This window comes from Spea bombifrons, chromosome 3 (assembly GCF_027358695.1).
Source record: "Spea bombifrons isolate aSpeBom1 chromosome 3, aSpeBom1.2.pri, whole genome shotgun sequence".
NCBI classification, from domain to species: Eukaryota; Metazoa; Chordata; class Amphibia; order Anura; family Pelobatidae; genus Spea; species Spea bombifrons.
The window spans coordinates 33984786-34002461 of record NC_071089.1 but is presented as its reverse complement, the minus strand read 5'-3'; the positions used below and the strand labels follow the sequence as shown (position 1 = coordinate 34002461).

The 17676-nt window shown below is 37.5% G+C and overlaps 1 protein-coding gene across 1 annotated transcript in view; it reads left to right on the top strand.

The window, feature by feature from the left end:
• FNDC1 (fibronectin type III domain containing 1) overlaps nucleotides 1-17676 on the top strand; it is a 56727-nt gene that overhangs the window by 6085 nt on the left and 32966 nt on the right. Inside the window, exons 2-4 of the mRNA XM_053458790.1 lie at nucleotides 15763-15945; nucleotides 16678-16776; nucleotides 17523-17640. Coding sequence (XP_053314765.1) covers nucleotides 15763-15945; nucleotides 16678-16776; nucleotides 17523-17640 — 400 coding nt within the window. The remainder of the gene's footprint in view (nucleotides 1-15762; nucleotides 15946-16677; nucleotides 16777-17522; nucleotides 17641-17676) is intronic.

The following is a 17676-nucleotide window of genomic DNA, read 5'->3' as shown; positions in this document are numbered from 1 at the left end:
AGCCTGAAAAGTGTACTAGTGAAATACCCTGGGTTGTCTTTTTGTAAAGTATAATTTTGATATCTGTGACCACTACTCCAATTAGAGTCTCACATGCTAAGCTTGACAAAAGTAATGCACAATTTGTAATATTTGCCGTATGATGGAGAAAAAAAGATGAACATTCTAGGCATACAAATGCTTTCCAAATCAGGGCAAATTAATTAATATATTTTGGGAATGGGGGTATAAAATTAGCAGTGGCTTCATTTTGAAATGAATGGAAAACCAAAATGAATCCACTGCCAATCCTACACCCTTCTTCGCTTTAAGGACAACGTGGAAAATATTGCATTAAGTTTTGTTTTTCTGAAATGACCCCTTTACCTACCAAGTTCCTGTGCAGCCAAAAGAATGCGCTCACTTTAACTTTTGAATTAACTTTTTTTTTGTGTTGTACATTGTCATGAATTATTAGAAAAGTGGATTAACAGAGTGATTGCTTACTTTGGCCTCATTCCAACGATGAAACGGAAGATTGCGATTTTCTTTGGGGAATATTTTTTCAGATAAAGTGATTACATCTTCCCATATTATTAAATAATGGCATTGTTTTGTGTATATATACAGTATATTTGTTTTAAAAAGGAAATTGGTGTCCTTTGATTCTAGGCCAAAGGATTACCAAATACTGCTGGTATAGCAGAGTATTACTGACTTTATATGACTTTGTAAATGTAAATGTATTTACAAATTTATGGGGGTGTATATGCATACCTTTATGGATCTGACTACCCGGAGCCCCCCTTGCGGTATGCGGGCAAGAAGTCCCCCTGATGTCACAGGCAGTCCTGCTGACATCGCTGGGTGGTCCCACTGACATCGAGGGCATTCTCGCTGATGTCATGGGACACTAAGGGAAAAATTAGTGTGGAGCGGGGAGTGTCAGAACGCCGCTCCCTTGAAAACCAAGAATGAATCCACTGTTACTTTTACACCCCTGCTCCCTTTCGGGACAACATGGCAAATGTTGCGTTACGTTTTTTTTTTTAACTTTTTTTTCTGAAATCGCCCCCTTGTGAATTTTTATTCAATTTCTGTTTTTTTTTTTAAATTACTTAGTCATGCCTGAATATGCACAGAGCTAATTGTTTCCCAGCAGTACACTGCAGAGTTAAGAATCAGTTTCTTCTACGCATTCTTTGGGTGTGGATCACCCTATAGTTATTCTCCACCTACATGTTTAAATCTGTGTACTGTGATGCTATTATGTTAAATGCAAGAAGCATGAATAATTTCACTGCATGACTTCATAGCTCAGCTCACAGTGACTGCTGCTGTTAGGTTGGATCTGGAAGATAATTAACCAAGATGAATTGCAGGCCCCTGGGATTTGCTCTGTGCAGATGTCTGTACAACAGTACCAGAGTAGACTTTATAAATTCAGAAAGTGTATCCACGCAACTCCCGAAAGATATCTAGATATTTGCAGATTTGCAATTTCAGTTGGTAATTCCTGTAGGACTCAAAGACAGGGCCAGTTAATACAGTGCGGTTAAAAGGTGTTTGCCTCCTTCCCAATTTCTTCTGTTTTTGCTTATGTGTCACATTTAAATGTTTCAGATTATCCAACTAATTTTAATATAAGACAAAGATGACATGAGTAAACAAAATGCAGCTGTTAAATGATCAGTTCATTTATTGAAGGTAAGCAGTTAATCAAAACATATATCACCCATGTGGAAAAGTATTTGCCCCCCTAAACTTAATAACTGGTTGTGCCACCCTTGTGAACTGGCAGTCTAGGGAAACTGGCAGATGACAGCAAGGTCCAGCTAGCCAAGATAAGGCCAAATTGAGGTACACTGGCATAAGATCGAGGCATAAACTAGAAACAGTCCAAGGTCAGTAACTAGAATTGATCAAATGGGGTGCCAATTCAGGAGATGGGAACATAAACAGAGTCCAGAGCCAGGTCAAAAACCAGAATACAAATACCAGAAGACAAAATCTGAAGCCAGGAAAAAATGCTCAAGCCAGGAATGCTAGGAACAACCCTGCTTCTAAAGACTTCTTATTAGTAGCGGGCAACAGTTGTGTTGAGAACCAGATAAAAACTTGACGGGGACGTGAGGGAGACAGAAATCCCACCATCCACAGAGCCTTCTGGTGATGACAACGGTAGGTGAAGAATCTGCCATACTCAGGGTTGCTGGTTCAAGTCCAGTGATTCCTGACACTGGCCCATATACACTACAAGGGCCTGTATATATCCTCCATAGTCAATGTCATAATATAAATCTGCACCATAAAATGTATTCTATCCAGTATCCCCCATAAGTAATATTTTGGCAATACCAAATAATACTTTGGGCATTGTGTGACACAAAATCATAATTCATCCACGTATCCATATTTGGTTCTGGGAGACGTAAACTATTTTTAAGATAGTTATATAATAGCAGAAATATGTCTGTAGTTTTAAAAAAGTATGGTCAACTTACCAAACGCACCGCTTTCATTTCTAAACAGTGATACTGGTTAATGAATAGTAATCCATCAAATTCAGTGTATATAATTCCGCTGCTTTGGGTTAATCTACTACATTGTCTACACTGTTGTTTTGATTGCACTAAGTGGAAAATATTATGAAAGCTTGTTTTAGGAGTTCATTGCAGTAAGTCTGTGACAAGGCTTGTGGAAGACATTAGTGCCAAGAAGGCTTTTCAGAAATGTCTGCCACAAAGCTCATGACTGCCTACGCTTGCAGGAGACAGGAGTACATACAGTAGCTCAGGGTGCTGACAGGGTATATTAGAGTCCTGCTCTGTGGTAGAAACCTTAGTTCTATCCGGAGCACTCAAAAAGCATGCATACACAAAATCAAAAAGGTAAAAGTTCATAGAAAACTAAGAGATTTGTTACAAACATTACAAAATATAATTTATTTGTTTTCAAGATTTATTACAAAGCATAACAACCATATTTTCATAGTATTCCATAATGGACAAAAGTTGTGGGCTGAAAGTCTTCACATCCAATTGTCAATATGATTTTGCAGTTCTTTAGATCAGGTGCTCCAGTGGCCAGTTTGTTGGGCAATATTACAGCTGTCACCGAATGGAAAAGTAATCAGGACAGAAGGAAATCCCATTTGGGTAGGCATTTTCAGGTATTTAGGCATCCCGTGGAACAGTTGATATTCTGTTATTCAGTAAGTAGGAGCTTCTAGTCTCGGGAGAGAAAGACAAACATTGCTCTTGAGTTTTGAAGTAAAATGAATTTTCCATCTGGATAGGTCTGGATACGTATTTTCCAAAATGACAAATGAAGGGAGGGATTTGACTAATTGTATCTGTCTCCGCATTGGTGTATTCTGTTTTTACAGTATGTGATTTTTGATGCATATATTATGTTGCATGAATATTTCAAATTTAGATTATTTGTAACATTTGTTCATGTATCTGATGTACAAATTATATGCACCCTAAAAATAAAGAATCATCACATTGAAGTGTCTGAATATTGATCATTATGTGAGATGCTAGATGTCCATACTTGTGATAAATCTCTTCATTTGTTTATTATTGTTTGCTTTCCATTTGAAGCATGTGCACAGATGCATTACTTATGCTTATGGTTGTGTTGCTGGGGCCACGATATTAAAATTTGCGTGATTTGGTATTCTTCATATCCTATGCTTTACCGTCTCTTGTTAGTAGACCATCCAAATTCCAAGTCCAAGGTCTCTAAGAAGAGATTATTATCAATGAAGCAGATTAGATATACTGAATGCTACTTTTGGGAGAGATGAAAAAGAGAATAGCTTAATGATAAATGTTCTTGCTCCCACAAACTCCCCCCTTCGATATTCAAGCATATGTCACCCCTTTTAATCTGCTATGCTCATATTTTTTCTATACCTTACCTCCATATGTGGAAACTCTCCTGGCTTGCCCCTGAGCAGCGACATTATTATTATCATCATATTTTATTTATATAGCGCCAGCAGTTTACGCAGCGCTTAATACAATACATATATTCAAGGGATATGACAAGACAAGAATTGACAGACTAAGACAAACCGATACATTTGGTGGAGAGAGCCCTGCTCGCAAGCTTACACTCTAGAGGGAAATGGGGTGACAAACATAAGGCATAGAGAAAGGGTGAGAGGTAGTGTGGTGGTTGTATCGATGACAGTGAAGTTCTAGCAGCTAAGATGGTGTGCTTCTGTGAAGAAGTGGTTTTTGAGATGTTTCTTGAATGTTTGGAGGGAGGGTGAATGCTGAAGGTTCCTTGGGAGTAGATTCCAGAGATATGGGGCAGCTCGAGTGAAATCTTGTAGACGGGAAAAGGAAGAGGTGATAAGTGAGGAGGAGAGCCTTAGCCCATGGGAGGAACGTAGGGATCGAGTAGGAGAGTATTTGCTAATGAGGTCAGAAATGTATGTAGTAACAGTATTATGGATGGCCTGAAATGTCAGTACCAGGATTTTAAATGTAATTCTAAAGGTAATTGGGAGCCAGTGGAGGGTTTCACAGAGGGGGGGAAGCAAAAGAGGAGCGACGTGCAAGGAAGATGAGCCTAGCAGCTGCATTTAGGATAGACTGTAGAGGAGAGAGTCCAGACAGTGGAGTGCCAACCAGAAAAGTGTTGCAGTAGTCAAGAAGGGAAATGATAAGTGAATGAACCAGAGTTTTTGTGGATTCTTAGGTGAGGAATGGGCGGATACGAGAGATGTTTTTTAGGTGCAAGCGGCAGGATCTGGCGAGGGACTGAATGTGAGGGATGAAGGAGAGGTTTGAGTCAAGGATGACATGTTCTGGTTTAGGCTAGCTAGACCTATGACAAGGGTGGAAAGTCCTAGGTGGTGCTACTGCTAAATGAAGAAGTTACAAGGGAGATCTCTGATCTCCATAACTGGCCAATTTACACCATGGACTGGTTTAAAATACGCTGACCACCTTTAAGTCATGAACCCCCTCCCACACCCAAGTCATTAAAGGCTGTGTGGTACTTGCCCTGCCCATGGCCATGTCTAGCTCTGTCCTTGTCAATGACTAGCCCCATCCCTATAAAGCTACTACACCTGAAGAGGGAGAGCTCCGATAAGCTGTATGATACCTATAATGTATTGTTTGTAGCTCCAGTATGACACTAGAATGTGAAGGACTGACACCCGACCTCTCATATACATTGGTTTGAGCCAGCTGAATATTGGTAATATCACTGTTACATAAAGAAACTTCTCAATGGACGTAAAGGGGAACATATGCTCTCCTTAACATTAATGTCTTACATATGGTAATGGGATTACTGAACATCTGCTTGTGAATTGACTATTAAATGCAAAATAGAAGCAGAGAAAAAGGCAGCATTTTGTGAAACATGGATGCCTAGAGTGCATCAAGCGTGTGTTGCAATGTGAGTTCAAATGGTCAGACAATACGTGGAGCATTGAAAGGACAGTCTAAATGATGAAATGTTTATTTGAAGAAAAAAAAGAACAAATAGCACAAAACATTTATCTATCTATATAGCAAGTTTTATGTGAATTGTGATGAGCTGAAACATTTTGTCATGCTGCATTAAAGTGAATCTGTGATTTGTCCAGTTCCTATTTTACAGTTAAGTAGAATACATAAATCTGTTTTAACAGAAATAAATAATTTATGTACAGTATCTCACAAAAGTGAGTACACCCCTCACATTTTTGTAAATATCTTATTATATCTTTTCATGTGACAACACTGAAGAAATGACACTCTGCTACAATGTAAAGTAGTGAGTGTACAGCCAGCATAACAGTGTAAATTTGCTGCCCCCTCAAAATAACTCAACACACAGCCGTTAATGTCTAAACCTTGGCAACAAAAAGCAGGTATATACATACCTGGAGCTCTCCCTCTCTTGGGGGAGTGGCTCTGTAAAGGGGAAGGGCTGACCATCTGTGGAGGTGGGGCTAACTTTGCTAATTGCATGGTGTGAGGCTAACTTTGCATGGGTCAGTGTTGAGTGGACATAGCCAAACATTGCCCCCGTGCTGAGAGAAAGTGGAAAATGGAAAGTGGCTCAGCTCTATAATGGAGAGTTTGCAAATATTGATATTAGAAATCCATTATATATGTAAAAGATGAAGGCAGCCATCTAAATTACCAGTTCTCATGATCTGCATGATTATTCCTTCCCAGAAGGTTAGCTCTGTCCTATTTTTAAGCTGCTAGTTCTTGCTTGGTTCAGATAGCATTTGTAAAGGTGAATGAGAAGAAGGGAGTGAACTTCAGGATACAAACTTGACTAACAAGCATTAATTTTGACCATTGACTCCAGCTTTCCTGAGATATATCTTTATGCTAAATAGTTGCAAAACATACAACACACAAAAAGCACAAGCCACCAGTATGAAAATGCTCTTCAAGTAATTCTGCAACTGGATAACATATCCCATCTTGGGACTTTGGGTTTGGGACTTTCTGCAATAGATATGATATGTCAACTTGCTGACCTCCAACTCATTTTAGTGAATAAGCCTTAGAAAGAAATTCATTTAACCAAGAAATAGGGGATGGCATCGTTTGAACTCTCTCCACTATTAGACAAAATAGAAGTTTAAAACTATATACCAAGTGATAACTCGCGGCAGCCTGACATGCCAAGAAAAATGGATTTTAAAGAGTAAGCAATCCCATTCTTAGCTGAGGTATTTTCTTCAGGATCCAGTTCAAAGTACTGGCCACTTTCCCAATGCATAAAGCAAGTGGTCCAGAGAAACCACATCAAGGGTTTAGTTAGGTTGACCAACTGGTTATGATATCAGAAATGGATGCTCTCATCGCTAAAATTCTCTGTATAATACAGGCATAGGGAAAATAACAATATTTCACTAATTTCCATAAATAATTATTTATTTTTATGTCCACCACTCTACATTCAAACTCCTTGTTGATTAAGTACCGATGCAATGGTTTTCCTCCTCCATTAGAAAATGGAGGATAAAACTATTTTTTTCTCTAAATGCTTCTCATTAGGCTTATCTTTTAGCTATGGAAGAGAACCCATTGAACAATTCCAACCTATAGAAAATATATATAGAAAATTGTGCAACGTGTAAACTTCAAACATATTTTGTAGATGAAGAATTATGGGCTTAGACCTAATGACATAACATATTTATCCCTCTCTCTCATTTAAGAGCTGTTAATAAATTGTCATACAGCGACATCTGTTTTGCATCAACAAAACCATTGTAGTTAAGGCTGACAGTCTCACATCTGGATGGAACCCTTAAAACGGAACAGCTTAACAATTTTAAATAAATAAAAGAAGCATTGAGACATATCTGTAAAAAAATATTCTGTTGCAAGCTCTACCTGTAGTGCATTCACAATCAAAACCACAAAAAAATGTAGCATATTGAATTATAAACACAGAGTGCCCACCAGTGCTACTTTTTTAGGAGCATAGATGGAAGCTCCTCTAACTCGGCCCCCGGTCCACCCTATTCTTCTTTCACTTATGTGACTATACCACCTTCTTACAAAGTTACACTTTTAATTCTTGTCTTTTCTTAATTATATCCAACACTTATGTAATAGAAATGCACTATGTGTATTTGTTTTCTTATTTTGGTGCATACAGTATATTGCAACATTCAATTAAATTGTATAGTCCTTGTTAATGTTACTTGGCTCTCATATATATGAATAATATGGCATTCTTTTTAATAAAAAAGTCTTGAAAACCCCCATTTTTAAGTTTCTTGGCACAAATACAAGTATTTGTAGCAGTTTCAGAATTTATAGTCACTTGAGGATAATGTTCACGCTAAAGAAAAAGTATTAAGAAGCTTTAGAAACTAAGATTATCACAGTCAGTTTGATGGAAAACATAATTCTTGATTTATTATCATATAATCCCTATGTATTCAAATAGAATATAATTATCTGGTACATGTTTAAAACCTATGTACCCCCAAAAATTATAAAGCAATAATTTTTCTTTTCATGTATATTACATAAGAGTTTACTTATTATGTGCATACGATACACATATTTATCACGCTTAATGCACACACTGTGAGCATTTTGATACATACCATGTCAACTAATAGAAAAGAGAAACAAAGTTTAATGCATTACCTTGTTCTCCTGCTAGACCACGATGGATTCCAGATCTCTAGACACACCATGCTCTGTAAACATATGGGTAACAGGCACAAGGGAATGTCTAGAATTCAAGTCAATGGAGGGTACAAAGCATCCTCCATCCACTTGGGGGTGTATACAGTCTCTTGCTGATGGACTTGTTCCAGTTTTTATATTTAAGCATCTGGGATTTTCTTAATCTTTTGTTTTGGATGACCCTTTCCCTTGAATTAAAGATGTGTGCCAAAGTGGTGGACAGTGATTTTCCCTGCCCAATTCTTTTGACCACCAAAGGCCGCTTGGATGGATCTCATCCACCCTACCTAGGGACATGGGGATATGCAGATTTTTAATCCTTTTTTAACACTACCCCCTCTATCACACAGGACAAGGATGGGGGAGAGCCCACTCCAGATTAATGCAGTTTTAACCCCCATCCCTATTGTAAGGGACTGATAGACAGGGGTCATAGATTCCATCCAGGATACCTTACTACCTGTAACACCGATGGGTTGGGCTTGAGGTGAAGGCACAGGATGTGTGTTTTTGTTATAGATTTTAACTGAGCAGGGGAAGTGGGTTAGGGTGGTATTGTTTAGTTAGTTAAACCGCGAGGTTGTTTTATTAGCCCTCACTCACATATAGTAGAGGAAGAGAGGGGTGCTCATTGGCCCGCTTGGCGAATAAAACCCCCATACAGTTACATGTGGAAAATAAGGGCTATACTAATGTTATCTTAAAAGGAAACTCCCCACACTAATAGAGCATTAAGTATGTAATGAATACATACTAATTGCTTTATCTTAAACCTTTTTCCCTTACCATATCTATTTAACATGCACACTGACTTATCCATAATCATCTGGTACACTTGTTGTCTCCTTGTGACCTGGAAGGCTCCTGGAGCTCAGATGACTGTGGCAAGGACACCATAGGCAATGGAACATGTGACATAGCTTGTAAATAAGGAGGCCGAAAAATGCGCCTTATTTTTTTTAACATGGGTCTTCACACAAAGGGCATCTAACATCAGCGTAGGACATAACCCATTTGGTCCGAGCCCAGATGGGACAGACAAATCTAGAATGCTGTGAAGAAAGGAGATACAACAGCTGGTACATACAGAAAACTGGTAAGAACACCTATGGAAAATATCAGGTATATTTTTCAACAACGCAGGGTACCCTACCAACTACACAACTACAGCAAAAGAGCCTGTGGGAGGCTTTTAACATAACTTTAAACATTAAAGACATATAAAGCATTTGAACATATGTGAGTCTCTACTGTATCCATTAAGAGGAGCATCAGGGCATCAGTGGGCAGTCCTGCAAGGGAAAGCTCCGGTAAGCCAGAGCGCAGAAGTTCCCATGTATGGGCATATGTATGTTTCTGGAGAGAACGTAAGCATGACATAGGACACACATTCAAACGGTCTTTATTCTTGCTAATAATTAACTTTAATAATATAACCGTGCTAAATATTGGGCAGTACACAAGAGCATGTTTTTGGTTTCCATGGCGATTGCTATGGTAGTTGCAGCACACCCAGGACCCTGCTAGAGTCACAAGATATTATTCTTTATAAGCATGCACTCTTATAAAGTTGACCCTTACATGTATACCAGTAGAATTACATACTTCCCAAGATGTCAAATGGTCATAGAGGGACACTTTTGCTTAAGGGGGTGTGGTTAGAGGAGTGGCAAGGGGAGGGGCTTTTCAGAAAAGGTTATGTGACTTTTTTCCCCAATTGATAGGTATTTTTGTAAGTCATGCAGAAGAGGAATTAAGTACATAATTTAGTTTAGAAATACCTTTTCTGCTGTTACCATAAACATCATTGTGACCTTTAGGGTTGTAGAACAATGTGATACACTCCTACCCAGCAAGCATTCTGAGGACCTAGAAAATATATCAGGGGAAGCACCACCATCAAGTTGGGTACAGCCAGTAGCCATGTGTGGGTCCTGGGCCTGGGACCTGGCCTCCCTACTTTGTCATGGGTCCCCTCATTGGCCCTTATGGCATTCCTTAATCTGTCGTGGGTCCCCTCATTGACCCCCATGGCCCACCACCCAAGACTAGGTTGTCAGAGTATCTAGGGATTTATGGGCTTTAGGGCCCATATTGCCCTCTTTCCAGACATTGGGGCCTAGTAGCCCCATTGCTAACATTGGGCAGGGCATTCATAAGCATTTTATTTATCATTTTCTGTTAACATATGGTTGAAAAGGGTTTCAAAGACATCCAAAAAACTTGTGACCAACATTTATTATTTTTGTGTGTTGGCACCATGATCCATAACACCTAATATAAGTTTAATGCTAAATTACAGTGATATTTTTATTATTAATGTATTATTAAAACCTAGCGTTTCTCAAAATAACTTTGAGACACTCTGTCTTTTCAAACAAGCTGTTATGGTGCGAAAACTGAAATATTACCTGCTTTGTTCTCAAAGAAATTGGGAATATTTAGTCATTATTTTGGACCAATGTTTTAAGTTACCAACTATTACAAAATATCAAATTTATCTTAATAATCATGAATTCCATCTGTTTCTATTTTGAAGTATTGGGAGTAGATTACTGCATTGTTGCCAAGAAAGTTTCCTAATGGTTACTGACCAGAGATCAAATCCACTGAATAAAAACTTGGAATTGAAATAGGCACATAGACAACTGGTAAAAATGGCTTGTCCACAATTCATTTTCCTGGGCCGCTAAAAATGACTGTTTTATTGAAATGGGTCATTAAACACATTCCTTAATGACATGCATAGGAAATGTAATGCATTACATAAATTTTAATTAAGGAAATTCTTAAACTCTGACAAGTTGGCTGTCTTTTAGGGCCTGATTTGCAAAGAAAACACACATTGTGTCCTCAGATTAAACTCTAAAAATTTAAAACAATGCACGTAGAAATAAAACCTATACTAAAAGAAGTTAAATCTTTTAAAGCAGAGCAATCCGACTTACGTTACCCATTCCAGTAAAAAGACACTCTTCTTTAGAACTGTGATTTTGAAGTAAAATATGCACTGTTCTTATTAAGGTGTCTTTACACCCTGTGGTTACCAAACATGATAAAATGGGACCAAGGCCGGCCCTACAATGGAGCCGACTTGGGCAATTGCGGGTTTTGTGTTGTTGTTTTTTTTGAAGCGGAGGAGAGAGAGAGGGGCACCGAGTGGTTTTCACTTACCCGCTCGGCGCCCCTCTCTCTCTCCCCTGCGGCGAGTCTCCCTGTTCGGTCTCGGTGCCGGCTTGTAATGCAGAGCGCCGGAAGTGACGTGAATTTCCGGCGCTCAGCATTACAAGCCGGTACCGTGGCAGAGCAGGGAGACTCGCCGCAGGACTGTTTAAAGGTAAGTACCCGGGGGGGGGTAAATAAGGCGGTCGGCGAAATTTAAAATTTTGCCCCAGGCGGCGTTAAGTCTTCGGCCGGCCCTGAATGGGACCTATAACAATTAATTAAATAACTGGTTTCTTATGCTTTTTAGTTTTATATCAGTTTTCTTGAAATATTTTAGAAATGTTTGCTAAAAAGGATAAATGGCACATGTCGCAAATTCTTCACAAAAACCCACTTGTCCTCCTTACTCATTCTTCTAGAGGAGCTACAGGAAATCCATTTCTTATACATGTTATACTTCCTATACATTCTTTATTAGCTGGACTAATCACGGAAATGGCACCTAGATAAGATGAGCTCATGCATCTAATCTTTAGACCATAGGCAGCGCTGCATAGGAATAGTGATTAGATTGAACTAGGAAACAATGGATAGTGAGATGTTCCGCCATCATTTACAGTGAAAAACATAATTTTTACATGTATATATATATATATATATATATATATATATATATATATATATACAAGAAAACAATTTGAATACTAATCCACACTGTAGACTGAAGATTTGTATGTGACCCTGGCATTAAGAGTCTGCGGTAGCCATTTTATTGACTACACTGTTTATTATTTTACGTTTCATGCTGTACTGGAATCTATTATTACACTGGGTAAATCTAACTTGAGAGTTATTGCAGGGTAGAAACATAGGACTGATAGGAAACATATGCTCCCGGAGCTTTCTATACTTTGCTTTGCTGTACATAGCTTTAAACTTTATGCATCATTTACTTGTTTGTATGCCTGGAGCTTACGCTTGGCACGTGCCCAAAATAATCAACATGCCTGTGGAGTGCTGCAAAGGCTTGTAAAACTGTTCATGGTAGGTAAGACGACTATACGTTTAAAACATAGCGTAATTCAATCCTCTGGTAAGCGTACCTGCCATTATTTGGTAGCAGTGTGCTAGTAATGAATATGAATTATTGATTCTAATGGGAGCCTTACTTGAATAACTGTTTTAGTGGCAGGGAAATGTAGACTTAATAGAAAATGTGTCTCTAGTACTCCAATAGTATAGTCTTGAACAATAAAAAAAAATCTTTATTATAATAGATACAGGGATTTCATAAATAATCCCTATGTTGTACAAATCACATACAAATTGCTATTTTTGAAGAAAATGTGTTAAATTGAAATGTGATGGATGTTTCTGGGAAAATAGGATTTCTTGGCAGCTAGGACCCTTCAGCAGAGGCTTAAGTTGCTGGGAACCTCAGTTTGGTTAATCAGAGTCACAGATCATGAATCACCCCAGGTAAATGTTTAATTTACACTTGATATTAACCTAAAACTTCTGGGTTTGTTACAGTGTTTCATTCCAGTATTTTGTATGAGCTCTGTGCTTGACACCGAATCTGTGTAGCTATGAATCTGGTGACCTGGTGCCAAGAAAAAAAAGTCAAACTGGGTTCTTCTATAAGAGAAAAGCTATTTTTCCCATTCGTGGGCGTTATTAGATACAGTTGTAAGTAAAGAGATGCAGTAAAAGCTTTAAAATATATATGACTGAGTAAGACTGCAACAATTCTTACATCCTTTTTGTATTCCCATTGAATATGGTAGCGATATTGGCCAGATGTTCACTGTGATGTTTCATACACTTTCCCTCACCTGACCATGGTATTTTAACCATATATCCAAGTTGGTTTCCAGTAGGTGAACAACATCAACACTAGAAATAGTACTCATCATTTGATTTGCTTCTGTTGCATATTACTATTTATTTTCAGTATAGGTTTTTAATATTTATTGGTAGGAAATCCAAATAAGTTATTCTGTCTCTTGGAATGCTGTGTATGCTTCACATATTTAATGGAAAGACAAACCATCTGGCATACAGTGAAACATTACATGAAATAAAAGATAAGGATAGTCCTGCTCACCAGAGCATTTAAACAAATGCTATTTATGGCACACATGTTATGGACATATTGATGGAGGGTGATCTTTGAAATTTGGATTCTTGAATTGTCTTTGTTACTGTGAAGGGGCCTACAGACCTCTAAGAGGGAGGGCATGATGAATGGAGGGAGGCTGATCACGGGGAGCAGTTCAACATGGCTTTTCAGTTATTCAGAACATTAAAGGGACACTGCAGCCATAAGCACAGCAATGCATATGAGCGCCGTGTGGTCTTTTTAAAGTCTCATGATGTTTTTATTACAAATAAATGGAAATTCTGCAGAATATACCATATCCCCCTGACCCCATACCTCTCTATGCTCTCACCAGACAAGAGGACCTCCCAATCACACAACTCTGTTCCACCTTTATTACTCATTTTTTGATTGAAGGAGACTATCATAAGTGGGTTATATTATTATTATTATTACTATCCAGTATATGGGGATTATTTTCTCCACAACATTAATTCAAGATTTAATGATAAATGGTTGCTGATCTAGAATAGATGTTGTTCCAGATCAGGCATGTAATTAAGCTGCATACTTTCCTTACACGAATACTTTTGAAGCAGTAGCCATTTTTAGGTCATATTTAGGTAAAACTTTCTTTGAAGGTATGCTTTCCATTACTGAGTACACTTTTAAAACACTACTTAGACTCAATTTAGACAGATTAAAAGTGACATTGACTTCATATGTTAATACTCTACAGTTATGTTAACATTGGGTTCCATTTAATAATAAATAATTTACTTTGTTAAATCGTTAGTCTTTATTTGAAAATAAACATTTCGCTATCCTATACTGTAAAGAAAACCTCCTAGCAAAATATTTAGATTTTAAGGGATTGTACTGTAAACCTTAAAAAATCGTATTTGTTGGTGGCTCATGTTCTGTTTCTTAATACCCACTTGGTATTTTTTGGTATATTGCTTAGATTCTATATTTGACATGATGTCATGTGATCACTTAATCAGTTGAAGTACTCTATATTAGGTTGGGTTTCACTAATAGTGGTCAAACCTACTAGTACGTCCATTTGGGATGAAACGCGTTAGTTGCATGCCGGTGATTTTCGGTGTCCTGTTGTTATGTGTTATAAAGATGGAATATTTTATACACCAAAAGTGTGAGTACAGCCTTATCCTGGTTGTATTATTGGGCAAAACATATTTTGATTATGACTCAAGATGAATTAAAACAAACACGTTGTGGGGTCTTTTCTCTGTGTCTAAACACTTGCTCGTATCCCATGTATACTCAAATTTCCAATTGACAACACTTTAAAAATCAGAATGTCTTCTTAATTCAACGGGACATATGATTTGTGTTCAATAGTCTATAAAAGAATGTAACTGCAGATCAGATTGTACCGGACAAAGACAAGTTAAGACACTCTCAAATCCACATTTATTACATCTATGTGGTTGGTAATTCTGAACATACTCTGGATTTATCTTACTAAGAAATGGTAGAATAAACATAGACAAAGGAAGGAATTTGGCAGTGTTTTACTATTCATTTCAGATGTTGAATGTTTTACGGATGAACCCACTGCAGATTTATTACAAATGTGGTATTTTCATTTCATTTGAGGTAACAAAAAAATATATATTTTTCATATTGGCAGAAAATTTTATGTGTCATGTGTGTCCAACTTGGTGCTGAAATTGCTGATTTAACAGTTCCATTGTGGATCCTGGAGTGAATGACTGAATGTGCCTCTAGTGTTTCTGGTATAATTTTCTCAGTTTACCTAGAAGCCTGGAGAAGGCTCAGGTGAGTCAGGTTAAGGGCAGGATTGACATTATATATCTATATACACTACCATTCAAAAGTTTGAGGTCCCTTGGAAATCCCCTTGTTTTTTTGTTTTTTTTTTTAAGAAAAGCTAATTTTGCCCATTAAAATAATATGAAATGGATCAAAATACAGTGTAGAAGTTGTTAATGCTGTAAATGACTATTGCAGCTGGAAATGATTTTTAAGGAATATATTTATAGTCGTGCAGAGCAACCATCACTCCTGTGTTCCAATGGCACGTTGTGTTCGCTAATCCAAGGTTACGTTTAAAAGGCTAATTGATCATTAGAAAACCCTTCTGCAATTATATTAGTACAGCTAGAAATGTCCTTGTTTTCCATTAAAACAGCAAAGTCCCCCCAAATCTTCAAGGCACACCCCCTATAGGTGTATCTTAATTGCCGGATTATAGGTACTTAAGTACCTGAACAACTGAGTTGATTTTGGTATATATGAAATATGTGTAGATTTTTTGTTCACTTATTTTTTTCTTGTGTTTTTAAGAAAAGAAGGTTCCAAGCAGACCGTACAGAATGCGAGCTCGATCTTCAGCTCAACGCTCTTTTGCTCCTCAGTCTGCGGGTCTCAGAAGTACTCGCAGATTTCTTTCCAATGCTGGAGAAAGCTCTAGAAGAGCTTATGCCCCACGGAAGCCAGTTGTCCAAGAACAAGAAAATGCACAACGAGGTGAAATAATATTTTCATTCAATTCTAAGAGTAGATACATTATGTACATCTATGCCACGACTTGAAGTCAGAGTGGAAAAGAAAATTTAAGATTGATAATAAGAAAACATGTTCTACAAAAAACTGCATAAAAAAATAAATAAATATATATATATATATATATATATATAAATATGCAAATGGTTTAGATACACTGAAAGCACAACAAATACTTGACATAGACCGTAGACATTCAGAGTGGCCATTGCTGGGTGCAAAAAAAGAATAAAGCGAATATTAAATATAGTTTGGAACATAGCAGTGTAGTAAAATGCTAGATTTGAGACTTAGAGTTCACCATTTTATGGCAGCCACGTCCCATTCAAAAATGTCACAAGGTCAAGGTGATTGCTTTATGGTCAAGAGTGGTACTGTGAACTTATTTCAGATTCATTAGTCAGATTGACTAACTAGGTTGTTTAGCACCATGCAGCAACGTAAGTGAAAGCTAATCTCTGGTCTTTGTGTAATGTAGGGGGAAAGGTGCAACTGTCCATACTGTACGCTTCACAAAGCCCACAGCATCTAGCCCTTGTGCTTGACTATTTATACTGCATGCCAAGATTTTTGTTAATGCTATAACATAGTATGCATGATGGTCTGACAGCTGCCAAGAAAGGTGTAATATATAACAAAGCCATCTTTTGGCACTACAGGGGTTAATTCTTATAGTCTGTTTCCTGGCTTTCGCAGCATCTGAATCAGTTCACTTGGTGTCAGTCCAGTCAATGAATCCTCAAGAGAAGAGCCAACCAGTGTATCGAGCAGCCGTTACAAAGCTTAAAATTCCAGGTACGTAGCATTCTTTGATATCAAGCCAGACAGTAGTATTAAGATTCTCAAAGTAAACATAAAAACTCGAGTTACAAAAAAAAAACACCATTGCAAATGGTGGGACTACAAAGGAAATTACTATGGACATATGATGGAAATATGTTTTGTTCAAACAATGTCAGAACCTGTGTCGAGTTTATATGTTCAGGTATTTAATTCATTTGAACATGAATCACAGAAAATCCAAAATATATTTTGCAGGTGTTTCTATTTTGGTGAAATCAAAAGTAGCTGAATCAACACATGTTCCCACTTGCGTTTTCAGTTTTGATGGTGGGGAGACTCACCACATGATGGCCAAATGTTTCACTTTTAAAATTTATGTACATGTGTTCTGCTGAATAAAGGAATTGGAGAGGTTTATCTACCATGTATGTTCAAAACCAGTAATATAGGTATTTATTGTTTATTTAGGGTAGAACATGGGCTACGGATTTAGGAAATGCATTTAAATTACTACAAGGTGTCTTAAGCTACAGCCACTCCGACTTATAATTTTATTTAAATGCTGGGTTTTAAATAAATCACTATACCATACTATTTTTTTTGGTCTGTTATTTTTAACCATGTGAGTACAATCTCTCTTTCTACTCTGCTGGTGTTGGATTGAAAAGATATTGATATTTGTTAAAGTTTTAAAAAATTAATCAAAATAAATCTTTTCAGTTTCTTTGTATTTTTAATATGGTGTCTTGTAATTTCAGAGGATAATCATCTCTTGGAACCAAAGGATTTGAGCATAAGAGTAATTTCTTCACAGTCTGTGCTAGTCACATGGGTTGATCCTTTGTATGAAAAGTCGGCAAACATCGGCTCGAACAGGTAACTCATTAATCGTCATTGCTGAAGCCTTAGATC